The sequence below is a fragment of the Dipteris shenzhenensis genome, chromosome 25, assembly GCF_047967505.1.
Source record: "Dipteris shenzhenensis isolate YYH24624 ecotype China chromosome 25, Dip_SZ_1.0, whole genome shotgun sequence".
NCBI lineage: Eukaryota > Viridiplantae > Streptophyta > Polypodiopsida > Gleicheniales > Dipteridaceae > Dipteris > Dipteris shenzhenensis.
Window position 1 is genome coordinate 49,735,543 of NC_141620.1, and position 18,867 is coordinate 49,754,409.

At 45.6% G+C, this 18,867-nt stretch overlaps 1 protein-coding gene across 4 annotated transcripts in view; it reads left to right on the forward strand.

The window, feature by feature from the left end:
• LOC147886011 (uncharacterized) overlaps nt 1-18,867 on the forward strand; it is a 112,176-nt gene that overhangs the window by 25,319 nt on the left and 67,990 nt on the right. For all 4 annotated transcript variants that reach the window (XR_015543438.1, XM_087396531.1, XM_087396533.1 and 1 more), the window contains exons 4-5: nt 15,677-15,866; nt 16,223-16,364. Coding sequence is in view for 3 of the 4 variants with exons in the window: in XM_087396531.1 (XP_087252657.1) it covers nt 15,677-15,866; nt 16,223-16,364 (332 nt within the window). In the remaining variant the exon portion in view is untranslated. The remainder of the gene's footprint in view (nt 1-15,676; nt 15,867-16,222; nt 16,365-18,867) is intronic.

The following is an 18,867-nucleotide window of genomic DNA, read 5'->3' on the forward strand; positions in this document are numbered from 1 at the left end:
TAACGGAGCATCAAGTTTACTCTCCCTGAGAGTCTGTAACAGCCAGTTTGGGACTGTTTTTGCTGCATGTATGTCTGCAATTTCTTGCTGCACCACCTGTTCCACTGCCTGTGGAGGTGGCAAGACATCCTGTGGCGGAACTAAAGCATCGGGAGGTGGCTGTAAATTCTGATTTGCATCAGAAATATCAGCAGGGGAACCCAAGGCAATGGATAGCAACCCCTCAAAGACATCCTCTGAAGAAGAAGGCATTTGAAATTCAGCCTGAGTGTGAGCTGAATTTTCTGCAAATATCACATCTCTACTAACAATGATCTTGCGTGTAGCAGGATTGTAGAGACGGTACCCCTTGCTTTCTGCACTGTACCCAACAAATATGCACTTAATGGCTTTATCTGACAACTTGTGCCTAAATTCAACTGGCACATGAGCATAAGCAAGGCATCCAAAGACTCGGAAATGATCCACTGAAGGCTTTCTCCCATTCCAGATCTCATAGGGAAGTTTTGTTTTTAAAGCCTTAGTGGGAGCCCGATTTAAAATGTAATTGGCACACATCAGACCCTCAAGCCAGAATTTGTGAGGCATGTGTTTGCTTTTCAGCATACATCTATCCATCTCCATGAGAGTTCTATTTTTCCTCTCAGCTTTGCCATTTTGCTGAGGGGTCAGCCTCACTGTGAGCTGATGCACAATACCCTTGCCTTTCAGAAAAGCATCAAAATCTGGAGACAAGTATTCCCCACCTCTATCTGTGCGCAATGTCTGTATCTTGAGTCCGGTTAAACCATGGTTGAAAAGTGTTTAAACACCATGAACACTTCTGATTTGCGCTTCAGTCCAAAGACCCAAGTGAAATTGGAGTTAATAAAGGTAACAAAGTAGAGATGACCACCCAATGATGGAGTCCTCATGGGACCACAGACATCACTGTTTATAAGCTGTAATTTGCGGACAGCTTTAACTGAACCATCCTTTTTGAAGGGGAATCTATGCATCTTGCCTAAAATGCACCCTTCACAGGCATGTGGAGGAGGTATCTTAAGAGGTGGCAATGCATCAACCATAGAGTGCTTCTGAAGTGTCATCAAGCTGTTGTAATGCATGTGGCCATATCGGGCATGCCATAATTCTGCATTCTGCATGGCAGCAGTAGGGGTAGAAACTGCAAGAGCATGGGCTGCTCTTTTCTAAAAAAGATCAAGCTGAAAAAGCCCACGCAGCAGAGTACCAGATAATCTTAAGGCATAATCATCTTCCCTGTCTCGGACAACACATTTGTCATCCTCAAAGTGACGTGAAATCCAGCTCTGTTAAGAGTGGACACTGAAGGAAGATTTTTGGTGATACCAGGCACATATAAGACATCTGAAAGTCTGAAAACTGAGCCATCAATGGTAGTAAGCTCAACTTCTCCTGTGCCATGTATTGAATATGATGAGTTATTGGCACAAGTGACTTTCTTACCAACGGGAGGTGGATGCAAGGAAGTAAAAAGACACTTCCTAGAAGTGATGTGCTTGGATGCACCGCTGTCAAAATACCAAGTGTTCAGTGTTTCATTGACACTGAAAGCAGATGCATGCGTAGAAGAGTCATAACTGCAAGTTAAAAATGCATATGTATCATCATTAGAAGTGGCTGTACTATCCCGAGCATCTAGAGCAGCCAGCCTAGAATCTGAAATGCAAGATAAAAAGGCATAATCCTGTCCAACAAAGTTGGCTGCAGCATCCCCATTGTCAGATGCATGAGGAGCTGAATCTGAAACAGCCATACCGGAGCTGTTTTTCTTCTCTTTTGCAAGCCTTTTCGTGCATTCTGCAATGTGATGACCTGGCTTTTTGCAGTAATGACTAAAACCCTTCTTCTTGGGCTTACTTGCATCATTTTTAGCCTTTTGTGAAGGCTGTCCTGACCCACTGGAAGGTTGATTTACTGATGTCTTTGCCTATCCCTTTGTTTTTGATTTAAACTTTGAGAGCATAGCTTGTTCACTTGCACGTGAAGCCAAGTTTTTCCTGGTCTGCTCTTCTTGAAGCAGAGGTCCTATCAACTCATGAAAAGTGAGAGGATTTGCACCCCCCCTCAATGATAAGTTCAGCGAGGTATGAAAGCTGAGATAAGACTCAGGAAGAGAATTCAGAGTGGTAGTAATCATCTCTGAATCAGGAATAATCTCATCTATGTTCAATAATTGCTCTCTGAGATCTTGTAGCTTTGTGAGGTGGACTGACATGGAGTCACCCTCTTCCATATGTGTATTACTTAACTCTCTTTTCAAGAAAGATACCCTTGCATCATTCGGGCTGCATACATGCTTTCTAAAATATCCCACGTTGCCTTCGAGGTCTTACACGACCGGACTTTTCATTGAAAGAGAGATGCATGACAAAGCTAAGGCATCCCATGAATCCTATCTCTTCTGCTCTAGAGTAGTGGCTATAGCTGCACCAACAACTTGTTCTGCAGCTGCACCCTGTGCACGACCTCTTCCACCTCCTTGCTGAGGAGGGGTATTAGGTGCCATACCTGCTGGTTGGATCTCACCCCCATTCACATAATCCCATAAATTAGGAGAAATCAGAATATTGCGTACCATAAAACTCCAGAGGGAGTAGTTGGTACCATCCAACTTGTCTTCCTGTGAAAGACCACCGAACTGGAAGTCATTCTGATTTTGCTGGGCCATATCTGAGAAAGAGATTTAAGCATATACAAAACTGAATTCCCTTACTGGGAATGAAATGCACAACTCCCAAAAAAACACAGCCAAGCACTGCTTGTAAATGCAACTCAGATTTCTGTACTTGCACTATCAGAAATCTGTCCAAGCATCAAAAAACTCTCCAGAATCTGCCAAAAGTGCTGCAAAACACTCCAAGAAAGGCAATATGAACTGAAATCTCCAGAAATTGCTCTCCCAACACAAAAGCCCCAAAATAGGCCTGAAATTGCAACCAGAAAGGGGCAAATCGATCAAAAGTTCCAAATGTTGCAAGAATTGAGCTCTGTCTGCAAAAGCCCCAAATTTCACTGCCAAATTGCAGTGTAATTATAAAATCCCCAAATTTCTTCAAGAAATTGTACTGCAGAATCAAAAGCCCCAAATTTCGAGCTTGAAATTGCAACCAGAGAGGGGCATAAGCTGAGAAAGCCCCAAATTTTGCAATTTCAGCAGAAAACCCCAAATTTCAGACCAAATCTGCAATGTTTGCTCCAAGTGTAGCTTCGAATCTACAAATTGATTGCAATGTTTGCAACAAACTGGATGCCCCAAATTCTTCCAAAAAACTGAGCCAAACAATGGCTATCTGCAAGCAATGTGTGCCAAAAAACTAACTGCTCGAGTACCTGCAGAAATAAAAATCTGCATAGAAGGCCTGCAACAGAAGTGTACAAACACTTTCAATCTTCAATGAGCTGACAGTACGGAACTATCAGTGTACGGTCTTGTACGAAATTCGTACATTGTACGGATGACTGTACGAAAGTACGGAGTACGAACGACTGGAGTTGTACGGAGTACAGACGACGGCGCCACGCTTGTAAGTATGAAATGTTGCAGATATGTACGGTGCAGGAATTGTACGGACCGTCAGTCCGTACGGGTGTACGATCGTTGCTGGCAAGAAAGGTACGGTGGTACGGATGGCGTTGGTATGTACGGGGCTGTACGGCGATGAGCTATACAGTCGTACAGTCGCACGGTACTTTGAGACTGCAGGTACGGACGCATTAGGTACGGTACGGAAGGTACGAACGTGCAGAGCACGGATTGCGTACAGTCGTACGGACTGTCCGGGCAGTCGTTTGATTGCTTCGAGCAGGTACGGACAGGATGTAGCACCAGGAGCGTGGGTTGTAGGCTGTAGTTGAAGGGGAAGGAGCAGGGAGCAGGATCAATTGCTCTGATACCAAATGTGAGAGATTGGGGAGAGAGAGAGAGCAAGAGAGTGAGAGCTGAAAGCTTGAGAGTTGAGTTGCAATAGAAGAGTGTAAAGAGTACAACTCAAAGAGTAAGAGAGAAGGTTTTGTCCTAGTGACAAAACCTTAGTAGTCACTAACCATAGTTAGTGAACTAACTGCGGTTAGGGGGAAAAACCTCTTAAAGAGGGAAAAGTGCCCCTAACTAGCTTATTAAATTACATTGGTCACTGCTGAATTATATCTATAATTCTAACACGCGGACGTGTGCTGTCTCTTGGATGTGGCTCTATGTTTGACAAGGGCTATGGTGACCCTTGTCGGTCGCGTTCCAACCTTGAACATGGAGGGAATGTCCCCAAGTGTAAATTGTGCATCCGTCCTTTGTCGGGTGTGTTGCGTCACCAACTCTAGATCACGTCCGTGTCGGAGGTCCGCAGGGTGAGAGCCTATGTGGTCCGGCTTGAAGAACTCAGTATCTACTCTGAGAAGAGTCTGCTAGTGTGCCCCATCCCTGTCTTTGTGATCTAAGTAAGCGCTCTCGGTGTCTGACTGTCTCATGAATGTAAGTGGCCAAACATCTCTGGTCCGAAAAAGAGAAAGCGAGATAGCATCCCGGAGCTTTCTGTGAAGAGAGAGAAGTAGCGCCCTCGGATCTCATAGTACATTGGGCATCTGAAAATGAAATGCTCCTACGACTCGATTTGTTGTAGATCACACAAGGTGCATATGTGCCTCTCCTTGGGTACTCCCGCAGCTCGACCACTCTCGATGTGGAGTCGACGTAAAGAGACGCGAAACTGCCCAAGAGCGATCCTCAGTGAATGGGGAAGATGGATCTGAGTATATCAGAGTAAATGTCTCCCATACGTTGTCACTAGTGCATTTGCATCTGCCGACTGCCTCACGATCCGAGCTCTGCTGCATCCATCTCCAGTACTATGAGGGAATCCTCATTGAAATCTAATAGGCCCACCTGTCTGTTCCCAGTACGTGCATTGAAGTCACCAAGGAGGAGAGTGTCCCCGTGTCTGGAGAACTCCGTGATATCATCATGAATAGTCTCATATGGGTTGTGCCCGTCAGTGGTGACCTCTTGCACATAGGATGGGAAAGTAACATACTGCAATGAAGGTCGGCTGTGTGTCTGGTAACTGGACCCAAATCCACGTGTCGTGCATGCTCCTCCCTTCGTATCATAGAGAGGAGTGGCCTCATATGTGATCTCAAGAGGACAGCCACACCTCCGGATCCTCGTACCCCACTATCCCTCCTCAGCTCCCTCCTGTGGGCAGACTCCCATGTGTATCCTGTCACTGGGTAGCCCTCTCTCTGGGCTCTCATGTGTCTCGGTGTAGAAGATCACATCTCAGTTATGGTATGTCTCCAAGAACCCCCTTGGGTCGGACCATAGGGTGCCTTTACAATTCCACACTGCCATCCTCAATTTGTTTTGCATACTCGGCATGTGCTGTCCCCTTCTCCTGCTGCATCTTTTACTTCTTTTTCTACCCTCTCTCAAATGTAGGAGTGTGAGATCTTCATCTAGAAAGATCTTGGTCCCCTTCAGTGCTGCCCGTGTACTCATAAGGGTGGATCTATCTATGGCTGTTCGCTGCTCATCTGTTTTACCCACTCTCCAAGCTGATTCACATCTTGTCAAAGACGATTTTGGCATCTGACATGGTGCTATCACCTACTGTTAGGCCTCTGCCCAGCACATTCAAACTCTTGCTGTCCCGTCGTTTCTCTTCCTCAATTGTTTCAGAAATGAGCTCCCTTTTCTTTGGTGTTGTGTCTTTCTTTAGTACATCTTTCCATGCAAGCATATCTGCTTTCCCCTTCGTGATGTGATGTGTTGTGTGAACTCGGCATGTTTCCCTTGTACCGTTGTTTGCAAAGCTGCCATTTCTTTGAGTTGTTCATTTTCTGATTTCAGCATATCAATGATCTTGCACCCTTCCTCTGACGTCCCCTTTGCATTTTTGAGCTGCTGCATTTTCTCTTTAATGGTGTTCAGGTCCTCGTTAAAAGGTGGCTGAAACTCCCCGTCTTCTCAACGTGCACTTCCCTTCACTTTGTCATTCTCACTTTGGAGGGCAGCAACATGGGCTCCCAATGTCTCAAATTTTGAGGTCAAATTACTGTTTTTTTTTTCCATCTAGAGCATGAGTCATGTCGTGCATCATTTTACCTTTCTCACATGTCCATTTGTTTTGCATCTCCTCTTGCCATTTCCTCATTTCATCTTGCATTTGGGGTCGGAGGTTTGAGAGCTCATCTTCTCTAGTCTCTCTCAGCTTCTTGCGTAGGCCTTCAATTTCTGTCTCTTGCATCTTACATATTTCCTTGAGTGTTGATATGGAAGCCTTGGCGCTTGGGTCTTCTATTTTCTCCGCCTTCGTCCAGATGAGGCTATACTTCCGGTCCTTATCACCCCTTGTTTTCTGGTCGGGTGAGCTCTCCTGTGTCCCCATAGTGGCAGCCTTTCTTGATCTGATAGTCTTCTAGCAAGTACAGGTCTGGTGTAGATTGCGAGGGCTGAGGAGGCTGGCTACCAAGCTCAGCCTTGGTGTTTTGCAGCCCAAGGATGCTTCAAAAGCTGTTATGGGCCTCGGGACGCCTTATGGCGCAGTTGAACAGCCCGTGGGGCGGCTATGGAGCCTTGGGGCTCACACAAGAGCACCCTGGCAGCCGGCTTCTCTGTTCTGTGTCTCCCGCGATAGCTTGGAGGCTCCTGTGTTGGTGGAGGGCTCCCGTGATGCCCCCGTGGCACTTTGGGCAAGGCACAGCTTGTAGCTCCTATGCTAGCAGCCAGCGAGCGGCCAACAAGCCGCAAGTAGCAAGCAGCAGAGCAGAGGCGCAGCAATGGTGGGGAGAGCAGACGGAGCAGAGGCGCAGCAATGATGTTTAATTGATCTACCATCAGCTGTCATGGAAAAGGGTTTGGAAATTTTCTTATTTCGGAAGGGGCTAAGGATTATTTCCTAGACCCTTAAAAGGACACCTTTTTGTCCTATAGCATTACCAAACTAGTGTTAAACATACTTCTTTATTACCATGATGTTTACATGTAGATGGTCAATGGATAGTATTTGAGAATTACAAAAATTAATATGAGTCATTGGTTCTCTACTATTATTGAGACTATTTTTACATTTATTACGTGTAAATTGTCAAGAAAATTGAAAACGTTGTATGTGAGTTCCTTTTAATTATTTTTCTTTTAATGGAGGGTAGTCTAAGAGGTATAGGTGCACTTTATATAGTTCTTACAATTGAATCCTTAGTCTTCATCTCTGTTGGAAGACCATATAATATGTAGGGCTGCGGCGGCATAAAACCCTTGATAGAGCGCTGTGGAGGGAAGATCCTTGAGCTTGATCTATGTATCGACACGTTGGAGGGTCTGTGATATCTCACACTCCGGGCCTTGACTGCATCATCTCCTTGGGGCGTGCTGGTGTGTGTCATATGGCTGGAAGAACTCAGTGATAACACTATGGGTGGGAGTTTGGCTGAGCATCCTAATCTCATCTGCGTGCCTTGAGCAGCTTGTACGGCCTCCTAAATGAAGGACAACAAATATCTTTGATCTAGGTAAGACGAGGCTAGAGAGGATTTCGAATCCATCCTTAAATAGACAATGGTAATGAGAGCACATTTGATAGTACATAGGGCATTTGAAAGCAAAATGCTTCTCTGACACGTAAAAGTGCAAATGCGGCCCTCCCTAGGTAAACCCTCAACCCACAACAGAACTATCCGATGGAAATTTTCAAAGAGTGGGGAGGTGGATGTGTGTGTAGCCTGGTGGATTGATGAAGCACTCCTCTGATATCTAAGGAGTGATCATTGTAGATATTGAGCGTCGTAGGAAGCTTGCGGGGCCAACCAGGTCTTGAACATGTGTAGCAGTCTCTTGGTAAGTGAGCCGAATAGATTATTGAAAGGGGGGCAATCTTCATATGGAGTCCTGAGCTCTTGAACATCTGTGTGTATGGGCTTACCAACATCGTTGATGACCCTCTAATGTCATGAATGAGGATAAGGCCATCCATGGTAACCTGCATTAGCTTGAGGTTGAGGAGCCATATTCCTTGGCTCGATAGAGATATGTGATCACCTGGAATGCTGTGTGGAGCTGCAATGGGGATGCCCCAAACTTAGCCAATATGATCTCGTGTGGGGCAGACGGCTTATTGCGGATGATCAATGACAATAAGAGAAGATAGAGCCTGTCCACTGGAGCCCAATCCCCTAGTGATAGATAGGCCCTCGACAAGGGCTGCCATACATGCCTATTGGCAGACCAAGGAATCAAAGAGAAGAGACTTTTGGTTCGAGGATCCTAGAAATGAGAGTGAAAACATTGTTGCTCAAGTCTAGCGAGTGCGGCTATCCTCTGATCAGTTGGGCTTGTAGTGCTCGCCACATTGTGAGAATCGGGCTAGAGAAAAGAATCCCTTGGTATGTGTTATGCAACAACTCCATCGTGATCCGCCTAGTGTAAACTGCTCTCTATGCATGGCTGGCCGTGATGTGTTGAAGATCATAACCTTGGTTCTTCAAATCATGAGTCGTCCTGTTGAGAGGGGTGTCATGTCCAAATCCACAATAACTTGGAATTCATGTTACGCCTCTCAAATGGAGATCATCCCGATGAGACATGATCTATAGAGTACTACCACTCCTTCTGATCCATCACACCACATGTCCCCTGGGTCTCGTCGCAATATGCTATGTCCCTTGTATCCAGTGACAATGGGCAGATGGCGATTTGGGCTTGATGGGTCTCTGTGTGTAGAATGCTATGTCTTGTTCTGTGCAAGACCTCTGAGAAATTTTGAGGAACTGACCATAATGTAGCATTACAGTACCAAACAGTGCAAGTTAGGGCCTTGCTTTGAGTTTCATAGACACTGTCCTCCTATGTGGGGAGACCACTAGATGCTTGTCGAGGGCCTATCAGAAGGTGGCTGTCTTGAACCACTGCCTACTTACCCTACTTGTAGGATACATCTCGCTGCTATAGGAGGGTGCACCTCTCTTCCACCTGCAATGGTCTAAAGTCCTCATCCGTAAAGATTTGGGAATGATCTTGTAGAGCTGTACACCTGCGTAGTGCTCCAAGGTGATCCTGAGCGTCCCTAAATCGGATGATAAGGGGCTGCTCCCGAGTAGGGTCTTGTCTTATGTGCCAGGCACCCTCAATCCCATGCTCCGGGACTCGCAATTTGGAAACCACAAAATTACTTGCATCATTGATGGGAGTGGTGGATGTGCAAGGAATCTCTTAGTCTCTGATGTTGAGAGCCTTGCTGGCTCTCTACTGCTGCTCCATGATGGTGGCCGACACAGTGGCCTTCGCAAGCTCTCGTTCACGATGTCCACCCATCTGGAAGTTTTTGCAGTAGCCGACTGCACGGTCGCTAGCTTTGTCTCCTTTGCTAGCCCACTGCTCAAGGCTGTCGCTATGGCCACAATCTCCATATAGAGTTGTATAGTCTATTGGCCCATTGCTTGGTGCTGTCGCTACAGTTGCAACCTTATGGAGCTCTCTAGTATCTCCTGACTGAGGCTATGCATGAAGTGGTCCTACTCGATCTCTCGTGCATGTATGTGGCGAACCTCCATGACAATCTGCTCCAGAGCCTCGAGTGGAATTGGGAGTTCCTGAAGTGACACATATGGGTAGGGCATGGATGGAGGATAAGTGGTGGGGAGCAGGGACAGAGGGGCAGAAGACTGAGAGTGGTGTGGAGACATCTAAAATGTAGCCGAGGTGAGTCCGACTGTCGAGGGGAATGGTGGCTGGGTGAGGGATAGGGTGACATGAAAGTTGAGTACTGTGAAGGGGCATACGAGCGTACGGTAGCGGTTGTGCTATGGGGGGATGCCGAGGCTGTCACTGATGTCAACGTTGATGTTGCTGTTGATAAAAGTGTCAATGACAGTTTTTACTGCTGTCACCAAAGGTGGTGAGGGAGGATGATGACGATGACGATGCTGACGAAGACGGCGCTGAAATTGATGCTGAAGCTGAAGTTCAGGATGCTAAGGTTGACGCTGAATTCGATGCTGAAGCTGAAGCTGCTAAGACTCTGAAGCTGTGATGGATGTCTTCTGTACCCCTGCAAATTGTTGTGATTTTTGCGGTTGTTAATGTCATCAACAATCTCGCTCTTCAACGGTTGCTTGAGCTGCCAATTTTGTGCTTCTTGTCTTTCTTCTCTGCTTTCTCTCCTCTTGCCATATTGGTTGGCAGATTGCAATTCTCTCTGCAAGTTTCTTGTTGTGAAATGCTTGCTGAGATTTATGGTGGGGAGAAGGGCATAAACCCCTTCACACCCTCCATCCCTGTGGGCAGTAATGGGACAGCATTGTTTCAAAAATATATTGGCATGAGCTGGAGAGATTGTTTGGCTTGGTTAATATGGCGTGGGCTGGGCACGCTGTAGGTGAATAACAGTTGCATTGGCAATGCAAAGGCACGGCAGGAGATGGTGAATGAGCAGCAAAGGACAGAGAGTAGTAATAAGGTTTTGAATCAGATTCTAAAGAGATGGCTTCTGAAAACAGAAAGGATTGGGATACAAAGCTAGATTCAGCTTTGTGGGCATTTTGAACAGCTTTAAAAGTAAGACTTAAGTACTGGGATGACTCCATTCGGATTGGTGTACGGTTTGGAAGCTGTAGTGCTGATAGAATTCGTAGCACGAAGTTTGAGAATTGTGGTAGAAAAGCTGATTCTGGAGGAGTCTGTTGAGTTCAGAAGAAACCAGCTATTACAGTTGGAAGGGGACCGAGTACTCAGCAAGTACACATCACAAGTATTTCAAGAAAGGCAAAAGGCGTGGGTAAACCGGATCATCAAACTTCAAATTTTCTAGGAAGCTGATTTGATATTACTTTGTAATTCGAGGTCGGGAAAGTTCCAGGGAAAAACAAACTCAAGTACGATGGACCATTCTGAATAATCAAGAACCTTGGACAGGGCATGTTCTGTATTGTGTATCTTTACGACTACGTTTTTGAAAAACCAGTGAATGGTTTTTGCCTGGGGGTGAATCAATCGGTGGCGCTAGTTGGCTGCATGATGATTATAACATGTGGTAGAATCCTGCAGTGGCAGTGTGAAAGACTGCTGGCATGTGCAATCAAGTGCAAGTAGATGTTTGGCTCTGCATGAATGGTGCAATGCCGCAGCGGGTTGGTGCAGATGAGGGAATTTGTGGTAGGGCTAACAGCAGGCTGGAGCAGACCTGTGCAGGGGGGTCTATAGCAGCTGAAGCGGAGGAGACAGTTTCAATGGTAGGGAGGCATGATTTGCAATGCTGCAACCAGTAGTTGCCAACCAAGGCTAGGTGGGTAGGGTAGATTGGCTATGGCAAAGTAAAGGAAGTGGTAGGGCTGCAACAGTCTATGGTGGAGCAGATGGCACAGATATGGCGGGGCAGATGGCTATGGCAAAGCTGAGATAGGCTAAGGTGGATCGAGGTGGTGGAGCAACAAGGAGCTAGGTGGACGGAGTAGCAGGGAGGGAAAACAGAAAAATTCCGCCTGAACAAGTGGATTGAGTCATTGCATGAGAGAGAGAGAGAGAGAGAGAGAGAGAGAGATGTATTAACGTCTTCAGAGACCTCGCGGGTCTATGAGACAAGGTACAAAAATATATGTAACCCATACAAGCCACTATGGCCTGAAGTAAAGGGCTCACTAAGGCCCTTGCTGAGTGCTAAGTGCTAAAAATGCAAAAAGCTAGTACAAAATGAAGAGCAATCAAGTACTGCTCAGATCCAGAGCTCCCAAGTACATGTGCATGCTCTATATAACCCGGTTCCCTGATGGCCCTCTGCTGTGATGCAAAGAGCTCACGTATATCTGTCTGTCGGGATGTCTGTCACGGTGGCAGAGGGTGCGCTCTCGTGGATCTCTGTATCTGATGGGCTACATCGAGAGTAATGCCTCATCTCTGGCGGCCCTTGTGAGGAGGGCTGAGATAGGCTGGACCTCAATTGTGCGTGCTCTGGTCGCCCCATGTGCCATGTGTGGTCTTTGCGTCTCTCGTCTAGCCACATCCTAGTGATGGGCCTCACTGCGGATCCATAGTGCTCTTGTCTCCTCGAGCTCCTCCTCCTCGATCTCATCTGGTGTTGGGTCGGATGCGTAAAAATCAGTGACGCGTGTCTGCGCTCGGTCTAGCTCGGTGTCCTAATGCATCAACTGTAGCGGATCTCTGGCTTGCCGCACAAGGGAATCTCTGTGTGTCCGCATCTCAATCAGGTAGAGCCCAATGCAAACCTGGTCGGGGAAATGTATCAGTCGTGTGAGTGGGTCAAAGCCGAGCCCCTCTTGAAGGAGACAGTGGAATCGCCTTCGGATCTCATAGTAGGCCAGACAAACACATAGAAAATGCTCCTCTGTCTCGACCTCCCCCATCATGCATAGTATACAGATCCGCTGCTCCTCAGGTATGCCGGCCACTCTCCCTACCTCAATCCTCAACTGGTGGGACGAGACTCTTATTTGTCCGATAGCAATCCGCAAGGCGTGTGAGACTCCTATCAAGGTACTATGGCCTGATGATGAGACCATGCTCCTTTATCCAGAGAGAGAGAGAGAGAGAGAGAGAGAGAGAGAGAGAGAGAGAGGTGTATTAACGTCTTCAGGAGACCTCGTGGGTCTATGAGACAAGGTACAAAATATATATAACCCATACAAGCCAATGTGGGCTGAAGCAAAGGGCTTACTAAGGCCCTTTCTGATTGCTCAGTGCTAAAAATGCAAAAAGCTAGTACAAAATAGTAGGAAAAGAGCAATCAAGTACTGTTGAGAACTAGAGCTCCAAGTACATGTGCAGGCTCTATATAACCCGGCTCCTTGATGGCCCTCTGATGTGATGCAAAGAGCTCATGTATCTGTGTCTGTCAGGCTGTCTCCCGCGGTGGCAGGTGACGCACTCTCCTGGATCTCTGTATCCGATGGGCTACATTGAGAATAATGCCTCGTCTCAGGCAATCCCCTTTGAGGAGGGCTGAGATAGGTCGGACCTCAATCATGCGTGCTTTGGTCCCCCACGTGTCTTGTGTGGTGTCCGCGTCTCTCGTCCAGCCACATCCTGGTGACGGGTCTCACTGCTGATTCATAGTGCTCTGGTCTCCTCCCCCTCGGTCTCATTTGATGCTAGCTCGGATGTGTAAAAATTAGTGACGCGTGTCTGTGCTCGGCCTAGATCGGTGTCCTGAGGCATCAACTGTAGCTGATCTCTGGCTTGCCGCACAAGGGAATCTTTGTGTCTCCGCATCTCAATCAAGTAGAACCCAATGCAAACCTGGTTGGGGAAATGTATCAGTCATGGGAGTGGTCCGAAGCCGAGCCCCTCTTGAAAGAGACAATGGTATCGCCCTCAAATCTCATAGTACATCCTCGGTATTAACATCCTCGGGAGGTCTTGCGGGCCTATGGGACAAGGTACACCGAGAGAATAACTCATAGAAGCCTCAATGGTTTGAAGCAAAGGGTGCACTAGGCCCCTTGCTGAGTACTATGCTCAGCTAAAGAGCTAAAGAGCTCAAGCAAAAATCAAATGCAAACTGAAATTGAATTGAAAGTTGGGACTCAGAAAAGAGAGAGAGAGAAAGAAAGAAAGTCTTAATGTCCACTGGAGAAAGAAAGGTCTATGGGACAGCAAGAAACCCTCTAGTACATATGCTATAGGGAGGGCACATGGCAGCTCCCAAGGATTGCAAAAGCAACCCACATTATTTAGAGTACCTACGTAATAGTCTAAAAGGGTAAACAGCCATACTCCACCCATTCAATGTTGGGCAAGCTTCCTTTGATCTTTGTCAATATTTCACTATATGTGTCCTCCTCTTTGTACCAATCTTCTGGGAGTCCCCCTATTATAATCTACAGCACATTATCACATCTAGCTGAGAGAGAGAGAGAGAGAGAGAGAGAGAGAGAAGAAGAAGAAGAAGAAGAATATATTATCGTCCTCTGAAGACCAAAAGTCGGCCTATGGGACCTGAGCAATACAAAATCCTTGTACACAAAGACTCCTCCCTTGGAGGGGAGGGTATTAAGAGAAACTACCTTTATGTCTTAGGTGAGTTCCTATGCTTGAAAAGCTTATAGACAAATGTTCCTAAAGCTGGGGGTGACCCGCTATGTAGCATATCAGCCAGTCTGTTATGTCCCTCGAGAAGAGAGCTAAATGCTTTCCGGATGTGAGTATAGTAAGGGCATATCATTACCATGTGTTCTTCAGTTTCTGCCATTCCCTGGTCACATAATTGGCATATTCTGCTCTCTTTTGGCATATCTTTCCATCCTCCTATTTCAATCTGCAGCTGGTGTGATCGGGTGCGAAGTGAGGCCAAAGCTCTTCGCTTATGTATTGCCATAGGTGTGCAAATGTACTTCTGCGTGGCTGTTTCTCTTCCTGTATAAGTAGCCCAATATTCGGGGTTGATAAATGTACGGTAGTACTCAAACTTATCTCTGTTTTCAGCTGTTTGCCATTTCCTGTGTAGTGCATTCAGCAGGTCATGATGAAAGGCATCCTCATCTACCTCCTGTGGAGAGTAGTCCAAGTACCTCTCTACCTCCCATTTTTGGAACCATTTTTTTAAATCTAGTGCCCATCCAGATGCCAAAATCTTACCCTTATTCGTCTTTTGGGACTTTTGACTTTCTACCCATGCCCTCTTTGGCAGCCTTTCATTATTCATGCGCTTGACCTTTGTGATGTATCTGAGTACTCTCGTCAAGGCATGCAACTCTATGGGTATGCATCCTGTCTCTAGGAGTAGGAGAGAGTAGGGTGTGGTAGCCTTGATGCCAAGAGAGAGAGAGAGAGAGAGAGTCTATTAATGTCCGTGTTATCCACTAGCCTGAAGTCCTATAGAGCAACCTGATTTACACAAATGTATGCATGTATACTCTTTACAGTTCTTGGAATTCCAAAGCATTTGCATGTGGCTTGTGTGAACTGGTGAACACAATGAAAACAATGTAGGTCCACTCAATGTTGGCGATGGAGAATCCACACTAGTAGCACCTTTTAACTTCAAGTTGCTATAGGCTCCAACTTAATACTCCCAAATTTCATTTCTTGCAAATCTTGCACCATGGATACTTGTATGTTAGCTGATGGCTGGATCTGTAGATGTAGCTGCTGCATCCTATTCAAGGGATTAGGGTTTTATTGGCTTGCAACCCAATGCTGAGGAGTCAAGAACCAAGGTTATGTGAGTGCTGCAGGTAGTGCTCAATGATGTGCATTTAGGCAGCACCTTGGACGCATGTACCGATAGGAAGATTCCGTGCAAACTGTCTCAGATCCTCTCAGGTTGTTACACTTTAAAGCCATAAGAGTACAACAGCTTGGCAATAAAACAAGCATGGGTCTGATGTGGTTGGAAATGACTTCGCAAATGGTTGGCCTTGCTTAAGACCATAGAACCTTCATAAACCTGTGTATATTGCATATCCTTGCAAATGTTCTAAAGATATGGAGTAAATAGGAGAGAAGAGAGTACTTTCCTTTTGAAGTTTGAGGTGGTTTCAATTTTGCTACAAACTGGGGCATGCTTCCTATAACCGTCTTAGCCAGGCCATTACATTTTTTTGTAGACTGAATGGGTCTGTAGCTTTCTTGAATATATGTTACGGATTATCCTGATTGTTGTTTTCTGTACTGCCTTGGCAATTGATGAGTCAAGGAATACTTGTATTGCAGTTGGGAGGACTTAGTTTTGGAAGGCATTTTAGCTGGAGAAGGAAATCCTTTCGCTGAGGCTGCGGCAAATTTGGGAAATCCAAAAAGCCACTGGTCGCGAGGAATTCCCCCTTCATTGCAGGCTGCAGCTGCTGCAGATCTTGATAGCCTGCAGCGCCTCAGTATAACAGAAAGCACGTTGGTGGGATGGGTATGTCACCCAGGCTAATCTGATTATCCTTCCTTTCTTTGTAAGGTAGTATAAGCATTCCATCTGACTGAAGTTGCTACTCTCTTAAAGAATTCTAAAGCCGTGAAAGAAAGACTGTTATCTTTCATGGTTGACGAGAAGGAAAAGCAGGAGTTAATGATATTCAAACCTTTCTCTCATCCCTAGTATTGCTTCTGCATGTTTTGATTGCCACCTCTATGTTAAATTTTCCAAAGCAAGGAGGTTACAAATGCATTCCTAGGGACTTAATATGATTGTGTAGGGAAATTTTCTGTATATGTGTTGATATGATCGAGATTAGTCATGCTGATCATTTCACCTGGTTATGTTTTCAGGTAAATGATTTAGTCCCAGATGTAAGGCCAGAATGGAGAGTGGCAGCAGAGTCTAGTCTGAACTGTCGAAATATCAGAAAAGCCTCTAGCCCCACAGTTGATGAGCGCAATGAAAACTTTGGATTTGATGTATTATGCTCAGGTGCAGCATTCTATTTTATTTTATCGTTTTGAATGTCACTGTGTGAATCATCAGCTCCTTGAAGTTTGTGCCTTGGCAGCTAAGGGTCTCCCAACATTAGCTAAACCCAAGAGCACACATGGATTGGATAACTGAGGGTAGAATATGTTACTTAAGGGAGGTTGACTCAGAGACGCACTTCATTTTCAGGTGCACAGTGTCTCTGGATCCTAAAGTTTCTTTGACATGTTTTATCAATCTCGGAGACCAATAGAAGGCAGCCATAAGGTTGCTAAGAAACGGGCAACATACCAGACAAGAAGGCTGATATCATTGATGAGCACAGGATGCTGAGTCCAGTAATGAGAGTGGGGTAGCAATCAACGAAGACTACAGAGTTTTATGGTTGGGTTCTTGTAGTAGCTTTAAGGATGTTTGAGAGTAGTCATAAACTGCACTGGATGGCAAATCCTATATGCAAGCCACAAGGGAGACTGTAGCACATGCCAAATTTACTTGTCAGAGTTTGACTGAGCTTGCTCATCTTCGTCCTTTGTCTTCAGAGGAAAGCATGCTCTTATGTCAGGCTCAATTCTCTTCAATCCAATGATCGCAGAACTCTTGCTAAATGGGAAACCCGATCTAGACAACGGGCTTTTTTGGATAAAGGCTGCTTTTCCAAGCAATTTTTTAAGAGTTTACACTACAAAAGACATGCTGCCAATATCTGTCGGATCCAGATGCCTGATGGTTCTTGGTTAACATCTCGTTCAGAGCTTGCTGATTTATGTGTGCAGCACTTCTCCACTCATTTTGGGCATGTGGATACTCTTTCTCGTCGGGTCGTGTCTGCACGTCAGCTTCTTTTGCAGCATGTTCATCCAATTCTGTCTGATGCTCAGGCTTTGGAACTTGAACATCCCTTCACTGAAAGGGAATTGTCTGATGCACTGAGATCCTATGGCAGATGGAAATTTCCAGGATGGGATGGTCTCACTGTTGAATTCTTTCTTGCATTCCGGGATCTTCTTAAATTCACCTTACTGCAAATGGTAAATACAGCATGGAAAAATCAGCAGATGTCTGTGTCATGGAAAAAGGATCTTCTCAAGCTGATTCCAAAGAAGCAACTATGTGATTCACTTGGTGATTGGAGGCCAATCACGCTCATGCCAGTCATTTACAAGATCATTGCCAAAATGGTGGTATGCCAATAATTTACAAGATCATTTGCCAAAATGGTGGTTGATCGGATTAAAGGTTATTTGCATGATGGGTTGCATTCCTCCCAATATGGCTTTGTTCCACGTCACCATATCACAGAACATTGCCAATGCTTATATTGGGATTGAATATGCCAAATGCACGCAGCAAGATGTTCTACTCTTGCAGGTAGATATTGCAAAAGCCTTTGACACAGTTCAATGGGATTTCATCTCGCAAACTATGCGAGCTTTGGGGTTTGGATAAAAAATGCAGCAGGTTATTTACTGGCTTTGCAGAGATAGCAATGCGGCTTGCATTCTTTCTGGGGATATCTATGATGAGTGGACTCTTCGTTGTTTGGTCCGCTAGGGATGCCCTCTCAGTGCTTTACTGTATGCCATTGCTACTCATCCTATGCTGCAGTATACTTATTATCTTATGGCTACAGGATCACTTCATGTCTTGGAATTGGATGCTAATCGCAGCATGGTTGCTCAAGCTTATGCTGATGATTCTTTCTTTACCCCGAAGAATACGCCCCGTGATCTCGGTGCCTTGATGCATGCTCTCTCTGTTTATGGTTTGGCAGTTGGTCTTCATGTTAATTTTCAGAAGTCTAAGTTGCTCCCTTTGCATTCCAAAGACTCGCATAATCTCTTATGGCCTGGGGATATCATTTCACCCACTCAGTTTGTTTGTCATCTTGGTTACCCTTTGGGGTGGGAACTCACTTGCCGACAACAAACTGATTGGGTTTTGGCTAAGCTACGAAAAAGCTTGACTATTGGAAATCGGAAACCTAGCCTTTGCACGTTCGTCTTTGAATAGTGCAGTCCATCCTTGTGACATATATTCAATTTTACTTGCCATTGATCATGTTCACTAAGACAAATCTTACATCTTTCATGTTTGTCTTTATGGAAATCTTCTGGCGATCCAAACATGGTAGAAAACATCTCAGGCATTTGTTCTCCCAAGATGCATGGTGAATTGAACATCATGGATATTCATGTGCATATTCTTGCCCATAGGGAAAAAATGTTACTGCAATTTCTACAAGGGGATCAGCTTTGGGCTCTTATGATCAAGACTCTGGTCACTCATATCAGTATTTCTGCGTTTGGTCATTGTCAACTCGATCAATGGGATTTCTTTTTTGGTTGCACTGATGGCACTTTGCCTGGTTGTCCTTTTGTCTCCCGCTTGCTTCTTGACTGGAAGCATGTTCTTTCTCATATGGAATGGAATGGACGACAATCTTTGCTTGGGAATTCTTTGAGAGCTGAAAGCATTCACTGGTCGAAAGTCTTTCAGCGTC